The 23,889-nt window shown below is 36.0% G+C and overlaps 1 protein-coding gene across 1 annotated transcript in view; it reads right to left on the reverse strand.

Moving 5' to 3' along the window:
• The window catches only part of RNF17 (ring finger protein 17), a 116,956-nt gene that overhangs the window by 64,585 nt on the left and 28,482 nt on the right, over positions 1-23,889 (reverse strand). The window contains exons 7-16 of the mRNA XM_061133328.1: positions 20,523-20,694; positions 19,271-19,347; positions 18,909-18,983; positions 15,120-15,424; positions 14,169-14,258; positions 12,455-12,613; positions 8,598-8,787; positions 7,609-7,777; positions 5,345-5,535; positions 4,247-4,388 (exon numbers count right to left, since the gene is read on the reverse strand). Of these exons, the coding sequence (XP_060989311.1) occupies positions 4,247-4,388; positions 5,345-5,535; positions 7,609-7,777; positions 8,598-8,787; positions 12,455-12,613; positions 14,169-14,258; positions 15,120-15,424; positions 18,909-18,983; positions 19,271-19,347; positions 20,523-20,694 (1,570 nt within the window). The remainder of the gene's footprint in view (positions 1-4,246; positions 4,389-5,344; positions 5,536-7,608; positions 7,778-8,597; positions 8,788-12,454; positions 12,614-14,168; positions 14,259-15,119; positions 15,425-18,908; positions 18,984-19,270; positions 19,348-20,522; positions 20,695-23,889) is intronic.

A 23,889-nucleotide genomic window follows, 5' to 3' on the forward strand; every position in this document is an offset into this window, starting at 1 on the left:
AACTTTAATTACACATAATTTTTACACATAATTACACATAACTTTAGGATGTTATGTGTAATCCCCATGGTAACAATAAACACAGATATACAAAAGGAACCAAATGACACCACAGTTTTGTCACACCCATGTTCACTGCAGCATCATTCACAACAGTCAAGAGGTAGAACCAAGCCAAATGTCCATCAATGGATGACTGAATTAATAAAATGTAGTATAGACATAAAAAAAACATAGCATATACATACAATGGAATATTTAGTTAGCCTTAAAGTAAGTCCTATTGCATGCTACAACATGGATGAATCTGGAGGGCATTATGCTAAGTGAAACAAGCCAGTGACAAAAGGACAAATACAGGTATCCCTGGTATCTGAAAGTAGTGTTCCTATGAAATTTTTTGAAAGCCAAAATGTAGCAAAGCAAAGAGGCTGACTTTTCTTTGGTAAGAGCAATGTAGGTTTTTCAGAAAAATGGAATTTGTGTAAACTGAACTTCTGAAAAGCAGGGTACTGTTTGATTCCACTTATATGAGTATCTAAATAGTCAAATTCATAGAAGAAAGTAGAATTGTGGTTGTTAGTGGTTGGGGGTAGAATGAAATAGGCAAGTCCTGTTCAGGGAGTACCAAGTTTCAGTTTTTCAAGATGAACAAATTCTACAGATCATCATGCTATACAATAATGTGAGTTAGTGAATATTACAGAACTGTATATTTTGAAGTGGTTAAGAGCAAATTTTGTACATGAAGGACTGACAGCTTTTCTTCTAAGAATGATAATAAGAAAGCATGCATGCTTTTGCCATTGCTATTTAATATAGTTTTGTAAATTTGAGCCAGAGTAATTAGGCAAATATATATGTATATAAGGCATTTAAAGTAATTAGGCAAATATATTTATATATAAGCCAACCAAATTGACAAGAAATAGGAAAATGATCTCTTTTTGAAGATGACGTGATTTTATAGGTAAAAAACCCTAAAGATGCCACAAAAATACTAGCAGGTCTAATAAATGGGCTTCTCAGGTGGAGCTAGTGGTAAAGAATCTGCCTACCAATGCAGGAGACAAGAGACGCAGGTTCGATCCCTGAGTTGGGATTATTCCCTGGAGGAGGGCATGGCAACCCACTCCAGTATTCTTGCCTGGAGAATTCCATGGACAGGGGAGTCTGGCGGGCTACAACCCATGGGGCCACAAAGAGTTGGATACGATTAAGCATACAAAGATGTAGACTACAAAATGATTACAAAAAATCACATGCATTTCTACACACTAACAATGAACAGTCCAAACGGAAATTAAGAAAACAACTCATTCTACAGTAGAATAAAAAGAATATACTCCGGAATAAATATAACTGAGGATACAGACTTGTATACTTGTTGTAAGTACACAGCATTGCTACAAAATAAATGGAAAAACCTTCCATGTTCATGAACTGGAAGATTTAATACTGTTAAGATGTCAATACCCAGGGCTTCCCTGGCTGTCTAGTGGTTAAGAATCTGCCTTCCAATGCAGGGGACATGGATTCGATCCTGGACTTGGAGGATCCCGCATGCCATGAACAGTCAAGTCCATGTGCCACAACTCTAGAGCCAGCACTCTAGAGCCTGTGAGCAGCAACTATGGAGGCCCACGCACCTAGGCTCTATGCTCTGCAACAAGAAAAGTCACCACAATGAGAAGCCCACACATAGCAACAAAGAGTAGCTCACACTTGCTGCAACCTAGAGAAAGCCTTGCAGCAATGAAGATCTAAATAGTCATAAATAAATAAAATCTTTTTAAAAAAGGATGTCAGTACCCAAAGCAATTTATAATTCAAAGCTATCCCTATCAGAATCCCAATGATGTTTCATGTACAATAGAAACACTCATCCTAGAGACTTCCCTGGTGGTCCAGAGTTTATGAATCCATCTGCTAATGCAGGGGACATGGATTTGATCCCTGATTTTGGGAAGATTTCACATGCTGTGGAAAAACTAAGCCTGTGTGCCACAACTACTGAGCCCGTGTGCTGTGACTATTGAAGTTCACATACCCTAGAGCCTATGATCTACAACAAGAGAAGCCGCCACAACACAAGAAGCCCTCACACCGAAAATAGAGAGTAGCCCCCACTTGCTGCAACTAGAGAAAAGCTCACACACAGCAGTGAAGGTCCAGTACAGTCATAAAAAAATAAGTACAATTTTTAAAAAGAGAAAAACTCATCCTAAAAGTCACGTGAGATCTCAAGGGACCCCAAAGTTCAAAAACAACTTTGAAAAAGAACAAAGTTGGACAGCTCACACATTCTCATTTCAAAACTTGCTACAAAGCCACAGTAAATTAAAGTGTGCCACTCAGCAATCAGATGAGAAACAAAAGGTACCCAACTTGGAAGGGAGAAGTTAAAATTGTCACTATATGCAAATAACATGATCCTATTGAAGACCCTAAGGACACCACACACACAAACTGTTCAAAAATAAATGAACTCAGCAAAACAGTAGGACACAAGATTAACATTCAGAAATCAGTTTCATTTCTTTATACTAACAATGAAATATCAGAAAGGGAATGTAAAAACACAATACCTTTTAAAGTTGCACCAAAAAAATTCAGCTATCAAGAAACTTGACCAAGGAAGAGAAAGACTTAATATGCTGAGAACTATAAAATATTAATAAAGGAAATTAAAGAGGATTCAAAGAAATGGAAAGATAATACCACGCTCTTGGACTAGAAGAATATTGTTTAAAAGGCAACACTACCCAAAACAATCTATAGATTGAATGCAATCACAATCAAATTACTCATGACAGTTTTCATAGAACTAGAACAATAATCCAAAATTTTCCATGGAACCTTAAAATACCCAGAACTGCAAAAGTAATCCTGAGGAAAAAAAAGAAAGAGGCATAACTCATCCAGATTTCAAACAATACTACAAAGCTCCAGTAATTAATGGAAGGACTGATGCTGAAGCTGAAACTCCAATACTTTGGCCACCTGATGCAAAGAGCTGACTCATTGGAAAAGACCCTGATGCTGGGAAAGATTGAAGGCAAGAGGAGGACGGGATGACAGAGAATGAGATGGTTGGATGGCATCACTGACTCAATGGACATGAGTTTGGGTAAACTCTGAGAGTTGGTGATGGACAGGGAGGCTTGGCATGCTGCAGGCCATGGGGTCACAAAGAGTCAGATACAACTGAGTGACTGAACTTAACTGAACAGTAATCAAGGTTGTATGGTATTGGTAAAAAATCAGACATATGGATCAATGGAACAGAACAGAGAGCCCAGAAATATATACACATGCCGAGACAAGTGCTCAGGGCTGGTGCACTGGGAAGACCCAGAGGGATGGGATGGAGAGGGAGGCGGGAGGGGGGGGATGGGGAAGGGGAACACATGTAAATCCATGGCTGATTCATGGCAATGTATGGCAAAAACTGCTACAATATTGTAAAGTAATTAGCTTCCAACTAATAAAAATAAATGGGAAAAAAAAAGAAATATATACACATGCCTACGATCAGGTGACAGGCTTTGAGTAAGTCCAGCTCAGTCCTGGCTCTACTCTTTTGTAGCCACGTGACCTCTGCAAGTTGCTTCAGCCCTTTGGTTAGAGTTCCCACTTCTAAATGAAGGTAATAGTATCTTCCTTATAAGACTGATGTAAAGACTAATGAGTTAATTCACACAAAGCATTATGGCCCTCAGAATGCATTAATTCATACAGAACATGTACACAAAGAGATCAATAATGATGAACCTTAATGCTGGTAGCTATCTAAAACAAACCCATCAGTCATATATCCAAATAGACAATGGAATGCCTTTAACTGGAATCTATTTTAGTGTTCAAATTCAGAATATTACCTAGCAATAAATAAATCTTCATACATTATCAGATATGGGTGTTATTTTATTTTGATCTGCCAGTTCTATATGCTCTCCTGGTTTCTAGATTTCAGAAGGTAGCAAGAAATATTTACACATTAGGGATCCTTCATTTTCCTTCCCCTTCATATTTTCAGTAACTTGCAGGATGAAGATTTCCTTCAATTTACTATGAATCACATGAGTTTCTTGTTTAAAGTTGCAGCTACGAAGTAACTTAAAATTTATGGAAGGCTGACAGCAGTTTGTTTGCTCTAGAATGCATACTGGGCACTCATTTACATTACACATTTTACTTAATAGTTGAAAAAATACTTTGTCTCAAAAGACCATTATATACTTACCAACTGAAGATAGAAATCAGAAGGACTATTTATATGACAAACCATAACTGAAACATCTGTCATTTCTTTAGGCAAAATAGGTAGAGGATAGTGTAAGGTCGTATTTTTTTCAGAACGACGTCTTGGTGTTTGAGATCTAAACCTAATTAAAAGCATAATAATTAAAAGCATAAGCAAGAGCCATTTTCCTAAGGTCTCTCTTCTCTCAGTGAATTGATATGAAGAAAAGACCTGCACATATACTGATTTATCTACCAAGAATATTTCCCCAATCTTTCTCTAATTTATAGTATTTCTTGGCATTATCTTTAATTATCAAATGAGGATAAATAAGAGGTCAAGTCTCAAAACTCAATAATTAACCTTTAAGTTTGTTGGAGCATTTTTCAGTTGGGCCTATATTTTGTACTCAAAAGTTTCTACTCTTTTGGTTGACTTGATACTCATGGTCTATGGCAGCACTCAAGGAAGGCCAGCTGAGGGGTTTCTGTGGCCCCTTCCAGCTACAATACCCTACTTAAGTTTTACAGAATGCAATCTACTTGGGTGACTTCCAGACTCCTGTTATTGCTCAGGACAGAAAGTATCTTCCATTATCTCTGTGGTTACTTTTTATCTCTTTGTTCATCAGAGAAGAGAAAAAAAAAGTCTAAGTATCTGCTCTAGATTCATATATTAATATACAGTAGTGACCATGATCTTACTCCAAAGCTTAGAAAATTTAAATAGGGAACTGTTAAACACTAATTCTTGAAATCCTAATGGAGCTACTTATAAGGTTAACTAGAGTCTAAAAAAAAGTTCACTATCTTACAAGTAACTTCTATTTTGAGCTACCTTAATGTGCCTATTTCCTTAAATCAAATGATCTGAATCCAATTTTCACACAACTGTACTTAGAAAATTCTGACAGAGATACCTTTAAATTCTCAGAATATCTTATAGTGTGCTCCCTGATAGTCTAGTGCTTAGGATTGGGTGCTCCCTCTTAAAAGTATGTTATAGTTCACTTTAGACCGCATGTTTTTTAAAGGTAAAATCTGTTATTCCTATCTAGCTATAACCTTGAAGATATTTATGTTTTAATAAGTTACCTACCTTGCTAGTTCCATAAAAACTAATGCATCTCTAAGAGACACAGGCATATCACTGCTTATTTTATTTGTTGGTGGTTTCTGCAGATCTACAATAAGCACACCATCTTCCTCTTTAAAAACTTTCATTAAAACAGCCTTCTTATTTACCATTTTCAAAAACTCTATTTTAGCTTCTTCTCCCCAGCCTTCACTCTATGGAAAAAGTAAAATTTCAATGTGTTCAGTAATTCTAATTAGCTCTAAATGGTACAATATTGTAGATTTAGCTTTCTAACAGTAAATCTGAGCAAAGGCACTGAAACAACCATAGATATTTACAAGCAACTGGGCCCACAAACCCAAGGAGGACAGTCTTTATGTATGTACAATGTACAGATCATACTTGGATTTTATAAACGTGGTCTCAAGGTGACCATAAGCTGTTGCACTTCAGGACTTAGTTTTACTTGTGAATATTAATATGAAAATAATAAATAAAAATTTAAAGATAAAAGAAGTATTGACATACAAATTTTTCCCTTAAATGATGAGATCCAAAAGTAATTCTAAAAGTATAATGGAAGCCATGTAATACATTAGATATTTATAATCATCATCATATGCTTAGTTTCCATTACTAGCAATATACGAGGCACATGCTACTTAAATAATAAGGAAAAATACTCACTCATTGAAAAAAACAACCAAAAAATTGTTTTCACTGACCTTTGAATCTTTAAGTACTCATACATTTCAGGGGTCAAAACCATATATTCCTTAAAAACAAAAAATTTTCTAAAGATTTTATGAACATAAAAAAGTGAAACCTACTCAGAATAGATAAGTGCAAAAAAAAAGTTTTATCCATTATAGGATAAAATTAAAGCCAAAACAATTTTGAGAAAAACATCAATGCTAATATTTTCATATGTTTCCTTTTATTTCTTTATTCATTTGTTCATTCTTTCAAATATTTACTGAATGCCTACTGTGTGCTAGGTGGTTTGCTAAGTGCTGGAATACAAAGATGAACAAAGGCATAGATTCCTGCTTTGGGACTTTCTAATAATACAACTGTTTAACAAGTATTCTTACACACAATTTCTGTCTTCTAGGAGTTTAAGATCTTTCTGGGGAACAAATACTCATAAATAATACAAAAGCAGAATGCAATATAGTTAATAAGTAGTGAGCAAAGGGTCATGCAAATAGAGAAGAGATGTATAGAAACATATACCATACCACGTCAAATTTTTTTCTCTCTCCATATTTACTTGACTCTAAAATTTAGTGGTTTACTCAGATATTCACCCATCATTAAGTTCATATATACATATTCAGTATAATTTCCCATTAAGATCAATTTTGATTGTAGAAATGGAAGTTCAATTCCTTTTTCACTTGCACCAATAGTTTATTATGCAAAAGGTATTTAACAAGTGAACTGGTGCCATGAACCTACATTCAATAATCTGAACCCCAAAGCGTAGTTAAAATTGCAGTATTTAGTGGGAATGCAAACAAGTACAGCCGCTATGGAAAACAGTGTGGAGATTTCTTAAAAAACTGGAAATAGAACTGCCATATGACCCAGCAATCCCACTTCTGGGCATACACACTGAGGAAACCAGATCTGAAAGAGACACGCGCACCCCAATGTTCATCACAGCACTGTTTATAATAGCCAGGACATGGAAGCAACCTAGATGCCCATCAGCAGATGAATGGATAAGGAAGCTGTGGTACATATACACCATGGAATATTACTCAGCCATTAAAAAGAATTCATTTGAATCAGTCCTAATGAGATGGATGAAACTGGAGCCCCTTATACAGAGTGAAGTAAGCCAGAAAGATAAAGAACATTACAGCATACTAACACATATATATGGAATCTAGAAAGATGGTAACGATAACCCTATATGCAAAACAGAAAAAGAGACACAGAAATACAGAACAGACTTTTGAACTCTGTGGGAGAAGGTGAGGGTGGGATGTTTTGAAAGAACAGCATGTATATTATCTATGGTGAAACAGATCACCAGCCCAGGTGGGATGCATGAGACAAGTGCTCCGGCCTGGTGCACTGGGAAGGCCCAGAGGGATGGGGTGGAGAGGGAGGTGGGAGGGGGGATCGGGATGGGGAATACGTGTAAATCTATGGCTGATTCATATCAATGTATGACAAAACCCACTGAAATGTTGTGAAGTAATTAGCCTCCAACTAATAAAAAAAAAATTGCAATATTTGGCCCCCAAACAAGAAATAATTTAAGTCTCACTTACTGAATTCTGTGGAACAATGTCTTTCAATGAGCATGGATGTGCTAGTGGCTGGATATCTTTCAGCAGTTCTTCAATATATGGCTCAGACTTTCTCAGAACCAGACATAAGTCATTTAGTACAACATGCTGCTTAGCAATGTGCTCTGATCTCACATGAGTGTCACCAACCCTGGGAAGAATTCAAGCAACAGTTAATGAAAATAATGCTTCAAGCCCAAGCTTGCCTTAGCCCACAAAAGGTATGCATTTCTACACATTCTCTTTTTAAGTTAAATCTTCTAAAAAGTTATATTCTGATTCATACTATCTCATTATATAGATTCAATCAATCTTTTAAAACCACAGACACTATTTCTATCTACAGAATACATCTCAACAGACTTTATCTGGATTATCTTTCATATACCTAGTGAGTTTAAACTTAAAAGGCATAATGACACACCCAAACAGCAATATATTTGTTTATAAAGCTATGACCATTTAATAAAATGTCCATGCAAGAGTTAATACTAGTTCTTACTACAAGAACATTTTCAATTTGCTTTATTTTGCTAGAAGACTAATGGAAACATTTCTGAACACCTAGAATGAGCTAGACACTATGCCACTTTAATATGCAATAATGAAATTAAAGAAATATGATTAAAAATTTTACTCAATCATCTGGCAACTAACAATTTATTTAAAAGAAAGAAAATTTATGTGCTTCATTCTCTGCTTTAAAGCAATGTAGAAGACTATTTAAGTTTGAAACATCAAAAAGTTATTTTTCTAAGCTCCCCATCTAGTAGCACTGATAAAGTATAATACTTTGCTAATTTAGTAATGAATAAGACAAATTTCAGAGCAAAATAAAAAGTACATGTCTTGGAAGTGAAGAAGGATAACTTATTTCTACCTCTTCCTATTTTTCTTTATTCTTTAGTACTTCCCCAGCACAAGTGTTTCTAAGTAGGCAAGGAATATATAATACTTATAAAGTAACATACCCTGCAACAATCAGCACTTCAGAATTTCCAAAATCTACCATGAAAATTTGTATTAGTGCAACTTCATGGACTGAGAATTTGGTTGGACTACAAAGTTTCCTAATACTTTCACTTCCCATTGGAATTAATTCAGTAATAGTTCCTCGACACCACATTCCATTTTCAATACTGTTGATAAATATTCTTGCACCTACATAATGGAGACAAATGATTATCAATGTTTACAAAGAAAATATCTAATTACCTCTAATTTACAAACAAGTACATTAGATTTTATCACAAAAAAGTCTTAACTAACTTATTAACTGGTGATATAGTACTGAGTCAGTGCTATGAGAGGGATTAAAGGTAGTATATACAGAAACTTGTGACCTAGACAGGAAGGCAAAAACACAGAGTATCAAGCCAGCAGTTCTTTATTGAGGACCTGTGTTTTATGATAAAGATGAGTAAGACTGTCCTGCTCAAGAAAGGAGAGGAGACCACATCCCTCAGATCCAAGTGTGGTGCACCCCACTGCACGTCGGGACTGGGTTCCAGTGTGGAGAGCCCTTCGTCCTGGGACATGGGGCCTGGCTGGAAAGGTGGTCACCCCCTCGACCATCATGCATGGCACATTTGTGGGGAACCTAGTACTAAACCATTTGTAGACGACCTGCTTCTGGGTCAGGGTTTCCGACGTAGCATATCAGCTCCCTTGCTGCAATCTACTGAAAGTCAGCCCTCAACACAAGGGTTTGTAAAAAAGACAGAAGAAAAAAAAAACAAAAAGAAATCTAATTGTTTCTTTAAAAAAAACAAAGGAGAGGAGACATGCAAAGTAAGTGACTATCAATCACTGTACTTATAACAGTAAAGATCATCCTTGTACATGTACACACACACACATGTACAGATACAGACATACTGAAATCTATAAAATACTTAGGTAGCATAAAGGAAGATGCAATGACCTTCTCTTGGTAAAAGGGAAGTAAAAGTAAGGAAACCAAGAAAGACAGAGCGTGAAAGGCAAAAATTAAGAAATTAATACACAGTGGAGTTCAGAAAAGGGGAAAGTGAACCAAGGACCTAACAGCAGAAGAAGACCTTACGGAGGGATCAGATGAATTACAAATTAATAACCAGAAAAAAAAAATCAAGTTAGAATGAAGCTCGAATTTTTACTTTTACTATCTGCTCAGCAATGTTCTCAGTAGTTTTTGTCTGAATTTGCCTTTTCCCCACAACAACCTCACAGTTATGCTGCTTCCAGCCCATAGGTAAGGAAACCAGGCAAAGAGAGGCTGCAAATCCAGCCCAAGCCACATGGCTACTTAGAAGAGGGAGGAAGAGAACCCAGGCAGTATTGGAGCCCATCCTCTTAACAACTGAGCTAACATCAGAGATGAATTTGGTAAGATTTGTTCACTTACCACATAGAGAGAGGCTGCAAAATCCCCTCTCCACATGCTAATAAGAACAGGTAGCTCAGGGGCACACAGGGTAACCTTTCAAGTTCTACCAAAACCTGTACTTGGCCTTGAGACTGTCATCAACCCTCCTCTTATGTTGATACATCATAAAACCAATATTCTTAGATTTAAACTATATTCTATTAAACTATTCTTTGTTGAAATGGGTGAGATAAAAGCCTATTGAAGCCATTTGTTGTTCTTTATAATGAAAAGCTCAGGTAGAAAAAGGGAACAAGAGGATACTCAGCTAGAACACTGTATTACATTTCTTCCCTTAACACTAATTTCTCAAAAGATAAATGAGTATGTGAATTATGTGTATCTACCTTGAAATAATTAATTATCCTTGACAACTTAAAGAATGATATTTTGACTTTCTTAGAATATTTTCTGAAACTAAACTGAGCTCTTTTATATATATATTAGAGAGTTATTTGCAGTCATTAAAATTTTAACTATATTTAAATTTACTGCTACACTTCCCTCCTTAGACATTCATAATTTAAACACTGTTTTTTAACTTTAAAAATTATTATTCATTTTATGAGAAGTATATGATGATTCTAATCTTCTGATATTCTGATAAGCTACGAAGATCAGCCCAGAGTTAGCAACACTTTTAAAGAACTACTAATATAAAGTTGGGGCTTCCCTGATGGCTCAGTGGTAAAGAATCCACATGCCAATGCAAGAGAGGCAGGTTTGACCCCTCGGTCGGGAAGATCCCCTAAGAGAAGAAAATGGCAACTCATTGCAGTATTCTTGCCTGGACAGAGGAGCCTTGAGGCTATAGTCCATCAGGCCTCAAAGAGTCAGGCACGACTTAGCGACTAAACAACAACAGCAACAAATATAAAGCTGAACAGATAATATAGTACTTTTTGATATCAGTTATATACAGGCATTGAATGATATTAATAGAATGAGAAAACACTCTACTAATAAATTAAATCACAGCTTCATTACAGAGTATAATCATATTTAGTCAACAGTGTTATAAAGAAGATATTTGTAATGAAAGTCTGTACTGTATGTATTTAGTCACTCAGTCGTGTCCGACTCTTTGTGACCCCATGGACTGTAGCCCACCAGGCTCCTCTGCCCATGGGGATTCTCCAGGCAAGAATATTGGATAAGGCTGTCATGCCCTCCTCCAGGGGATCTTCCCAACCCAGGAATCAAACCCAGGTCTCCTGCACTGCAGGCGGATTCCTTACCATCTGAGCCACCAGGCAAGCCCCATGAATACTGGAGTGGGTAGCGTATCCCTTCTCCAAGGGATCTTCCTGACCTAGGAATCAAACCTGGTCTCCTGCATTACAGGCAGATTCTTTACCAGCTGAGCTACCAATGAAAGCCTAATTTATGGCAAATTACACACAGAATTAAGATGCATTGATTAAATTTACCAGCTACCCTCTGTGTGGCACTAGGAAATAGATGCACTGCCCTGCATCCATCTCATTCAGATGTTCAATGACATCTTCAACATCCATATGTGAATAGCAAGGGATGATATGCATGCTACAAGGAACACTTAGGGAAATACTTTTCTCTAGAGACAAGGGGACAAATTATTTAACCCATTATGGATTTTATAATTTTAAAAATCTCACCATACTCCATAATGGAGTTTTTGTGTATATTTCACTCAACAGTCAATTTTATGTCCATCAACAGATGAATGGATAAAGATGTGGTACATATATACAATGGAACACTGCTCAGCCATAAAAAGATCAAAATAATGCTTTTTGCAGCAACATGGTCAGATTAGATTATCATCAAAGTGAAGTAAGTCAGACAAAGATAAATACCTCATGAGATATATAACTTATATGTGGAATCTAAAATATGATATAAATGAATTTTAGTGAAACAGAAACAGATTCACAGACCTAGAAAACAGATTTGTGACTACCAAGGAAGAGGGCGGCTGGGAGAGGGATGAAGTAGGAGTTTGAGGTTAGCAGATACAAACTATCACGTACAGAATGGATAAACAACAAGGTCCTAGTGGGAACACAGGCAATTATATTTAATATTTGGTGATAAACCATAATGGAAAAGAATATGAAAAAAAGACAGTAAGTTCCAAATTACTATGACTCCAATTAAACTTGGCAAATGATATGTATTAAAAACATTTGAATTGAAAAAAAGAAAAGAAAAAAAAAAAACATTTGAATTATGTATACTGTATACCATAATAATATTACTACCATGATACCTCTGAGCAAAAAAGTTTAATATTTAACTAATTTACCTAAATAAAATTTAGCTTATGTTAAATAATTCCCAAAGCTTTATACCTGCTCAATCTGTATTATAAAAAGTCTACATGAGTTGCCAAGTATTTAACTAAGCTTTATATTTTAACTTGGAATAATATTTCATTACCTAGCTCCAAAACATCTGAAGGATCAAGGTGTAAATTCTTACTGCAAAACTGATTCACCTTCCTTTCCAATACTGTTGCATCTTTTATTTGTGAATACTTCCGAATATAGAAGTGGCAAGGATGTATTACATGGCTTACAAAAACTAGCTCTGGAGAACCTGGATGAGAATTTTCAAATCACATTAATAAACCAAAAGTTAGGAAAGAATTCACAAAATTTGAATGCAGTATCTTCTAAAAGAATGTGTCCTGTAGCACTGCAAACTCTAGAATACTTAGGCCTCATAAAAGAGTAACCCAAATCCCAAATAGTAACCAAACATAAATAAATTCCACTTTCACAATGATTTCTTTAGCAACCTGAACTGTGAACATTTGCAAAATATGTTAAATAAGTGGAATTGAAGTTCACATATGTACCTGAGTTAGTTAGGTACCAGAGTCAGAGTACATGCTATAACTATACTGCATTACAAAAAACTTCAGAATTTATTCATAAACATAATTAGAGCTCAGAACCCCAATGACAATGATGTTTCTAGTATTGCTACAAAAATCCTGTATAAACTACACTAAACTGAAGGAACCAATAATTAGCTCATGGCTGCTTTGACTCCTAGATCTTACCAGGCTAGAGAGGTATGAAAAAGTGTCTGGGAAAACCAACATAGTGAGCAGCATTTAGAGGGAGATGTGTATATTTTGGTGGAAGTAAGGATGGAGTAGAATAAAAAAGACAAGTAGAAACTTTTTTCCTATAGTAGTAATAAAGCCAAGTGTTTTTACTGATATGAAAAAATCTCCAGAGTATGATGTTAAGGAAGGAATTAAGGGACTTTCCTGGCAGTCCAGTGGTTAAGACTCCACGCTTCCATTGCCAGGGGCACAGGTTTTATCCCTTGTCAGGGAACTAAGATCCCACATGTTGCATGGCATGGCCAAAAACAGAAAAAGAAAAAAGAAAGAAAAAAGAGAAAGGAAGGGAAAGAACACAGCAGTGTGTATGGCAAGCTATGTTTTATGTGCAAAAATAAAAACTAAGAGTCAGAAAAATAATACATGTGTATTTGTTCAAACAGGCATAAAGAAACTCTAGAAAGGAGGAATAGACTAAATGGAATGGGAGTAGATTAGGGGAAAAGGGTCAGAGGGTATTTAATAGATTTAATTTTTAAACAATGCAGATGTTCTAATAAATCTAGTAAAAGTTATTAGGAGGAACTGAAGTATAGATACAAGATAAAAAACTGAACAAATAGGTCATTTTACCTATCCACTACAGATCATGAAGAATAACACCCATACTGAGGATGAGGTAAAGCAATATGTATGTGTTACGGGGGAGACAGCTGAAGGAAGTGTTATAAATTTCAGAAATGTTTTTGCCAATAACAGCCAGGATTTTTAACATTAAAAAAGAAGTTCTGGGAATTTCTTTGGCAGTCCAAGTGGTTAGGACTTAAGAGCTCTCACTGCCATAGGCCTGGGTTCAATTCCTGGTGGAGAAGCTAAGATCTCACAAGCCATGCAGCACAGCAAAAAAAAAAAAAAAAAAAAGAAAAGTTTTAGTTATTAATAAAATTCATTTTACTCACTGTTTCACTCTCTGTAAGTTACTTATATAACTTTATACTTTATATAAATTTATATATAACATAATATTTTTTATATACATCAAACTCTGCTACATCAAGTTCAGAGTTGTTAAAGTACCTGTTTTTGATCCAAAAGAAACAGATGACTTTTTCTGAAGAGGCTTTTTTAGATATCTAGTTGTCTCAACAAAATAATCTGTGAAGCATGCTTCATCAAAATAGGAAATAAAGGCAACTGTGTTAGTTTTATTATGTTGATAATGGCATACTTAACACACTGTATAAGCAGCTGTACTTGAATTTGGCAAAATACTGGATTGGTTTAGACCCTTATGTATCAGGATTACTGAGATAACCAATGATAATAATAATATAGCGGAAAAAACAGCTTGTCTTTTTTTTGTATCATTCTGGGAAGTCAACCAATGGAACAGATTGGGAGTGGGGACAGAGGGGGTGGGAGGAGAAAACCAAAGCTGATCTTGAAAGTGGTCCTAAAGCCGACTGACAGTGTAACTACACCCAGCAGTATCTCACTGACATTGATGGGGAGAAAACCAACACTAGAAATCTAATCAAACAATCATGATACATTTAAACGTTACCAAATAGATGCTTCTATATATTACCCAGGTCTCCCGCTTTACCGTCGGAGCCACTAGGAAAGACCAATATTCATGATAATTCATTTTTATAAAGGATTGCATTTCAGGACAAAAATTTAGGATATTCTGTTCTTAAATTTAAGGAAAAAGTCATCAGACTGCTTCTACTAACACCATTTACTTAACAGTATTTTCATCTTTTATAGAGGTTTGTATGTGGAATGCTAAAAAGTCAAATACACTACCTAAATCAAATATTAGAGTTTAGCTATATTATTGCATTAAAAATAAAAACTATCCTAACTTTGGAAAATGTGAAAGGAGTGGCATGCGATCATCTTTACTCATAATGAGATGTAAGATAATAAACATATGTTTGTTAAGGTCAGGGACAAACAGGTATTAATTTTGTTTCAAATTCCAGACATGACTTACTGTTTCCCTGTTTTTGTATTTTTACTCACTTTCCAGGTTTTCTTCAATAATTTCTTCAATGATCACATCAGGGCTAGATCCCACCTGAGGTAGAGCAGCAATGGTTTTAGGAAGTGTTGCTGCAACAACCTCTCTCTGTGGCTGCAAGTCAGCTTCCAAACGCATGTCTTTGGTTTCCCATTGTGAAGAAGTCAGTGGGGCTTCATTACTTAGGACAGAAATATCAACCTTTTTCTTTTCTAGTGATAGGTATGTACCACCATAAGAAAATTCCTTTTTACAATTGTATTTCTTTTGACCATTCTTTTCCATTTCACTTTCTTGAGGATCACATCTGTTTAAAAATACAGAGGCTACTTTAAATCATAATTTTTTAGATCTACTTTAAAACCATTTCCTTTCCACATGACAGTACTATGACACATACAAAGAGTTAAAGTTGTACAGGTGTCCCATGGGTATTTTTAAAAACAGCAACATTGAAATAATTTATGTACTATAAAATCCGGTAATTTCTACTAGAGTTGTATAACCATCACTATAACTTCATTTTACAACATTTCATTATCCCAAAAGAAACTTCTGCCCATGGAAGTCCACAAGCTTTAAAAGGTCAACAACAGAAAATCAATGAGAAGTTGAAGAAAGAACTTGCCACAGTCATGTCACAACTATCTGATCCTAAAAGAACAGTGGATACGGTTTTCAATTTTAATTGTTTAAACTTTGATTTGGCTCTGGTGTTTGATTTTAAACTATGCTAAGATTATTTCTCTCAATTCACTAGCTTGAAAATAAAGTGTATGAAGCACTGTGAGGTACAATCCTGAGACAATTTCTAGAAACCTACATCGAGGGTTAAAATGATGATTAGTCTGAATCCTTTGGGTATGATTATTCAACAGCCACTAACCTGCAACTGATTATTCACTTCACTCCATATTTTTCTATCTTCACAAATCCACACAGATAAAATCTATCAAATCTACAAATACAAAATTCTATCAAAGAAATGAGATTGAGTCTCAGAAGCCTCTATCCTAGTTAACCCATGAAAGTTTTAGCTTCTTCACAGATCCCCATATAAGAAGCCAAATGAAATCAGAAATAAGAACCTACAAAGCCAAATGAATTCAGCAGACCTATTTTGTCTCTTAATATATGTTGACTAAAGGTCCAAACACCTCCTAAGTACACATATACATACACAACTTTGTAATCTAAAACATTTCTTTTTATACAACTCTTATCTGACCTTACTGAGACATTTAACATTGTCAACCAACTCTTGCCTCAGAAACCTCTCCTACTCTGACTTCTAGAGTATTGCTCTCTCTTGCTCCCTCTTCATTTCCTTTGGTTTGCAGGTTACTCTTTCCCTGTCTTGAAATTTAATATTTTTCTAGGGTGCTGTCCTTGACCCACTTCAATATCTGTTTTCACTATGCAAACCCATTCTTTAATTACCACCTGTCATCAGTAGAGGCAGGCTACAGTGATACTTTTCCGAAAATCTAGGGAGAAATTTAAAAGACTTCTGAGTTAAACTTAAAACCATGGCAAGATCAGTACAGACACTTAAAGATAATACCTTTTGGTATTAAAAATACTTGACAGTAACCATATTCAAGTTATGAAAACATCTAGAAGAATGTACTGACTGGAAAGGATGATCATCCATGAAAGTGCAGAAAGTCAAGTCATAGAGGCATACAGGGGCCAGGGCTCCATGTGTGGGCAAGATGACTCGAGCCAAAGGCCTGGTACTTGAGGCCTCTGGCAAGGTCTTCCCTGTGGGGTCAAGGAACACAGCAGGATGACTAGTACCAACACTCTTCACAGCTATTTGATATACCTTATTCCCTTTATTCCAAAAACACCACAAAGCAATTTCTGATGATTTGGCTTTCTGTGTCTGTTTGGATACTGGAAAAGAATGCCAGCATAAGTATTCTATTAATAGTCCCTGTGGCAATACTATCTGCCCCTTAAATTAATAAACTGGCATTCAGATCATGTGTTAGTTTTGTGAACTTGGCTTACATGAGCTTACCTGCTTTAGAGTAGATCTGCTCATGTCTGTTTCTGAGCTTGTAATGCTGTGGGCCAGGCCCTCATTAGTTCCCCAAAGTAATGAATGTGATGCTTCTTGAGGGATGATTTCCCAAGGAGCCATACCACCTTCAAATGAATAAACTTATTTTCTTTTGGGGGTTTCTAAGCCATTTATATTCTGACTACTCCAAAACCAAGAATCAAATCCTGTAACTTCCCTCCAGAGGTTTTTCCCCAGATACCTAGTAAACAATAGGAACTCAGCATATCCCACTATCTTCCCCTCCCAACTTTTCTTTGTATATTTCCAATCTTGGTAAGTAATACCACAATTCATCACCTCAGTCACCAAAGATACACCTATAAATCATTGGAATGCTTCCCTTTTCCTCATTTCTCACACTGAAATGATTACTAAGTTTCAGCACTTTTCCCTATTTAGCATGTCATTACGTATTCCTTTCCAGTGCTACTACCTACATTTGGTTTCTCATCATTTGCTAGGCCATATTTTATATATATATAAATATAAATATATAATACTATATGCTAGGTCATATAATAACCTAAGCCATCCTTCAGCTTCCAGCCTCATATTCTTCCAAATAATTCTCTATGGTCACTAGAGTTACCTTTTACAAATGTAACCTAATTACTTTTACTTTCATTCTGAAAATCTTTTAATGGCTATTATTTACAGCTGTGCTATCCAACATAACCTTCTCTGATAATGAAATTACGCTGCACTGTCCAATATGATAGTCACTAACCAAATACAGCTACTGAGCACCTGAAATGTGGCTAGTGCAACCAAAGAACTAAAATCTTCCATTTTATTTAGTTTTATGTTTAAATTTAAATAACCACACATGGCTAGCAGCTACCATATTGGATAGCACAGGTCTAGGAAATAAAGTTCAAATACCACCAGAGCATACAAGTTTTTAGGATTCAGCCTCTATGTATCCTCTGTCAAAACTCTACACGCAGGTTCCTGAATACAGTATACTGTCTCACTGCCCATCAATTTCTTTCTGCTAAGATGCTGCCTCCCTACTGTTCCTTTCAACTGCTACTCATTTTTCATGAATGGGGGAAAATCAAACCTGCTCTTTCCAAGTCCCCTGGTACCCTGCAAAGAACTGATCATTCCCTTCTTTTGCATCTCCATTAGACTGCACATTTTACTATCAAAGCAATTATGTACTTTACTGTTTACATATGTCATTCTTTATTTACTGTAACTTCTCTGCATAAATCTAAATATCGAGGGTGTTATGTCTCAGTGGTAAAGAACCTGTCTGCCAATGGAGAAGATGAAGGAGACGTGGGTTCAGTTCTTGGGTCCAGAAGATCCCCTGGAGAAGGGAATGGTTACCGACTCCAGTATTGCCTGGGAAATCCCATGGACAGAGAAGCCTGACAGGGCTACAGTCCATAGGGTTGCAAAGAGTCAGACATGACTGAGTAAATACTTTCACTTTTCAACACTTAGAGGCTAGCACATCAGTGTTCAACGCTGGCTGAATAAATGAACCTCAGAGATGACACATAAATCATTGGATACTAATCCTTTCTAGGTCTTTTAATTCTTAAATATTTTATGTAGCATTAATTTACAGAAACCATTTTGCCCTTACATTATTTTTCAGCTTTTGAATCAACATTACACTAACGACCAATTTTTCTGTTTGATCTAATATTTCTGTCCCTTAGGCCATATCAGACACTAATGGCATGTTGCCATTCTTATAAATACTTACCTTGTTGAATCCTCAAATTCAATCTTTCCCATACTGCTGAACATACAGATGATCTCACTGCAATTCATATTCAACCTAAAATTAAATACTTAGCATAAAAAGTGTTCTAATACAAGTTTATTACTTTCTCTAATAAAAATTAGCTAACATTAAAAACTCTGAAAGAGCATTTAAACAACTTTTTAATTCATAAATCACACTTATTTTAATTTGGTTGCTAATCTGGGAAATATTTTTGACCCAAATTTTCAATTTATAATTGCTAGTTATTTTAATAAATATAGGTTCTAATACATTTTTATACTTAATTATCAGACTCTTCTGAATTATAGATTACTTTTATATGAATTACAATTACTTACTTGGGAGAGTTCCTTAGTTTTAGAGAGCTGACTTGTGACAATTCACTCTCAAATGTTAACTTCAAAGTCCGGATAATCTAGAATCAAAAGAGAAGTATTGCTCATATGTGCATTTTGTTTTGTTACAAATACTGTTGAAACAGAGTAAGATTTTAGAGGGAAAACTATACTCTTTAGGTATTTCACTAATGTGCTCAGGGTCCGATTTTAGGCAAGCAAAGGGAGGGATGCAAATTTCCCCAAAGAAATTTAAAATCTTTTGGAGATGTGTATTAAGATATAACAACAAAAGATAACAACTAATTAATAAATGGGATACAGCTACATGATCAGGGGAAATTCTGATCACATTCCTTGTGCATCTGCACTGCTGTCCTCAAGTGTTTCTCTCTTTTTCTGCCCCTATCTTCCTAATGTGGCTAGCTAGGGTAAAGACCAAATTTTACTTTTTTTCACCCCCTAATGTTTCATGTATAATACACAGTAATAGACTACTACTGTGTAACTACAGCTAGATGGAGGCCTGGTCAAGTAAGATGGTGCAAAAAGTTTAAAAGTTCAAGACTTTGGAAGCAGGTAAACAAAGGGCTTCTATTTTACACCTCAGTTCAGTCCAAACATCTGATTATGGGGAATGAGGTCCTGAAGATTCCAAGACAATAGAGTAGGATCTATACCTCAAGGGAACAAGACAGAAATTAGCAAAGAGGACTGATGGTAACCCTTTCCCAGTAAACAATCTCGCAAGAAACATGTTTCTATTTTTGCCCAACAGGAGGCACACGATTAGATAACAGGACAGGGTTGAAGCGCCTTGTTTCCTGACACAGAGTCAGGGGTTGGGAGAAAAACTTAAACAGCATTTTGATAAAATTTTAAGTTAAGAGTTGATAGTCATACCTGTCTATAAAAACAGAGTCCTATTTATTTTGCTACTCTTATTTGTTCTAGTTTTTTATTCAAGTGTCCTAGAAACAACTTTCGACTTAATGTCATCCTACTTGTTCTCAGATTGTGTGTTATAAAGACTTTACTGCACCATTTCCCTAAGTGGTAAATAATAATAAAAGGCCAAACAAAGTTATTAATGTTTATCTTAGAATTTAAACGCCTAAGAATTCTAAATTGATGCCAATAAAATTAGGATAATCTGAAAAGAAAATTCTTGCAGTTAAGTCTTAGATATCATATTCCAAAGCAGGTAAAGTAAGCTACCACAGAAATCATTCACATTATGAACTAATAAAATTACCTGATTTAGGTCACAATATATCCTTAGAGAAGGCGCAGATTTTAATTCTCTTGCTATCTTCATAGCTGCATCCAAATCATTTTTTTTCGCTTCGATGCAGCTTTTAGTCACTATTATTTTTGATAAATAATTGTCTGTATTTCTTACTAATTCTTCACACAGGCTCTTCTTCCTTCATTTAAAATTAAGTTATTTTTCAATATTTCATGAACAATTTTATGAAAGCAAATTTATCATAACTCAAAAGTATTGAAAAGGTAATTGCAGTTTCATGAACTTAAATTTTAATATGGTTAATGAGGCATTCAACCGAACTGAAACCTGTTATAGTTGAAAGCTATGTATATGTAACCAGAGAAAAAGAAACTTTTGTAGAAGAATATAGTTATGTTCCAGATACAGGTGTCACAGAACTGCAGAGGTAAGACAAACCCTAGACGAATCTACCACTTTTAAAAGTAAGAGAAATCCTGGCTACCTTGCAGTCACTTGTGCCATTACAACGACATATCTGTATTCATTTCTCATGAGGATCTACCTGCACATTTTAAAATTTCATAGGCAGATACATATTACATGAATTTGAAATAAGACTTTAAAACAGACTTCACCAAATCAAAGCTTAGATATCAATTAACTATAATCTTCAGAGCTATCAGTTATGAAACTGAATAGTTATTCCTTCATTACTCAAAAATTTTTGTACCTATAGTGGAATTACTTTATTATGGAAATTAAGGTATTTTGCACCAGTAATTATTGCTCATTTTATTCATCTTGTAAATGAATAAAATGATTTCTTCAAAATCAAATCTGGCTTCAAAAAAGGGGAGTTTGCCACACTGAAGAGTGGTAAGAATGTGCCACAGGCTCTGCAAGGATTTCCCTGGTAGCTCAGATGGTAAAGAATCTGCCTGCAGTGCAGGAGACCCGGGTTCAATCCCTGGGTCGGGAAGATCCCCTGGAGAAGGGAATGGCAACCCACTCCAGTATTCTTGCCTGGAGAATTCCATGGGCAGAGAAGCCTGGTGGGCTACAGTCTATGGGTCACAAAGAGTCAGACACAACTGAATGACTAACACACACACATGCTCTGCAGGTGAAGAAGTATTCCAAAAAATTTTTAGTAATTACATATACAATTTATGAAAATCATTTATTTAGGAGATAAATGGTCATTCTGATAAATTTCAGATGATTCTCCCTAAAATTCATGCCCAGGGAGTGATGTTAACAAAATGGCAGACTAGGAGACTCGAAGTCCTTGTTCTTCAATGGTGATGTCAAATGACAGCTAAGAATTGGTTACAATAACCTTCTAGAATTGGAGAATGGACAAAGGTATACAACAAGGACACAAATGTGCAGTGGAAAAAAAAAACCACATTCTTTCTCAGCAGGACATTTCATTTCTTGTCCTTTCCCAGACCTTTCCTCAGTGTGGTGCAGTCCTGGTCTGGAGGCAGCAGCACACTTCCTGATTCCTTCCCTCCAAAGGGAGCATAGCAAACCTTATTTGCAATGTCCTACTTTGTAGCAGGGGTGGGGGTGGGCAGGGGGGCTACCTGAAGAACCCTTTCACTTAATTTGGCACTCAGGCAGCAAGGGGAACCAAGACCACCCAAGAAGGTTGCAGGAAGGTTCCTCAAGCATACAGATAGCATTCTCCAGGTTAGGCCACATGTTAGGTAAAAAAAAAAAAAACAAGTCTTAATATGTTTTAAAAGACAATGTATACAAAGTATCCTTTCTGAACATAAAGGAATGAAACCAGAACTCAATAACAGAAGGAGCCTGGAAATTTCACAAATATGTGGAAATTAAAGAACATACTCCTAAACACAAATGGATCAAAGAAAAATAACAGAAGGAGAGTATTTTGAGACAAATGAAAATGAAAAATCAAAATATCAAAATTTATGGGATGCAGTTAAATTGGATCTGAGAGAGAAATAAATATATAGCTCTAAGTACATTAAAAAAGGCATCATAAACCAACAACCTAATTTTACACCTTTCCTGTTGTTCAGTCGCTAAGTCATGTCGGACTCTTTTCGACCCCATGCACTGCAGCACACCAGGCTTCCCTGTCCTTCACTATCTCTCAGAGTTTGCTCTAATTCATTTTATTGAGTCAGTGATGCTATCTAACATCTCACCCTTTGCCACCCTCTTCTTTTGCCTTCAATCTTTATGTTTACACTTTAGGAACTAAAAGTAACAAACTAAACCCAAAGCTGACAGAAGGAAGAAATAATAAAATCAGAGGGGAAATAAGTAAATAGCTAGGCAAAAATAGAGAAAAATCAATGAAACCAAAAGACGGTTCTTTGAGATTAAAATTCACCCATTTTAGCTACACTGCCGAGAAAAACAAGAAAAGAATCGATTTACTAAAATAAAAAATAAAGTAGGCATTCAGTTCAGTTGCTCAGTCATGTCCAACTCTTCGCAACCCCATGAACTGCAGCACACCAGGTCTCCTTGTCCATCACCAACTCCTGAAGTCCACCCAAACCCATGTCCATTGTGTCAGTGATGCCATCCAACCACCTCATCCTCTGTCGTCCCCTTCTTCTCCTGCCCCCAATCAGCATCAGGGTCTTTTCAAATGAGTCAGCTCTTCACATCAGGTGGCCAAATTATTGGAGTTTCAGCTTCAATATCAGTCCTTCCAATGAACAACAGGACTGATTTCCTTTAAGATGGACTGGTTGGATCTCCTTGCAGTCCAAGGGACTCTCAAGAGTCTTCTCCAACACCACAGTTCAAAAGCATCAATTCTTTGGCTCTCAGCTATCTTCACTGTCCAACTCTCACATCCATACATGACTACTGGAAAAACCATAGCCTTGACTAGACGGACCTTTGTTGGCAAAGTAATGTCTCTGCTTCTTAATATTCTGTCTACGTTAGTCATGACTTTCCTTCCAAGGAGTAAGTGTCTTTTAATTTCACAGCTGCAATCACCATCTGCAGTGATTTTGGAGCCCAGAAAAATAAAGTCTGCCACTGTTTCCATTGTTTCCTCATCTATTTGTCGTGAAGTGGTGGGACTGGATGCCATAATCTTAGTTTTCTGAATGCTGAGCTTTAAGCCAACTTTTTCACTCTCTTCCTTCACTTTCATCAAGAGGCTCTTTAGTTCTTCTTCACTTTCTGCCATTAGGGTGGTATCACCTGCATATCTGAGGTTATTGATATTCCTCCTGGCAATCTTGATTCCAGCTTGTGCTTCTTCCAGCCCAGCATTTCTCATGATGTACTCTGCATATAAGTTAAATAAGCAGGGTGACAATATACAGCCTTGATGTACTCCTTTTCCTATTTGGAACCAGTCTCTTGTTCCATGTCCAGTTCTAACTGT

The sequence above is a fragment of the Dama dama genome, chromosome 30 (assembly GCF_033118175.1).
Source record: "Dama dama isolate Ldn47 chromosome 30, ASM3311817v1, whole genome shotgun sequence".
NCBI lineage: Eukaryota > Metazoa > Chordata > Mammalia > Artiodactyla > Cervidae > Dama > Dama dama.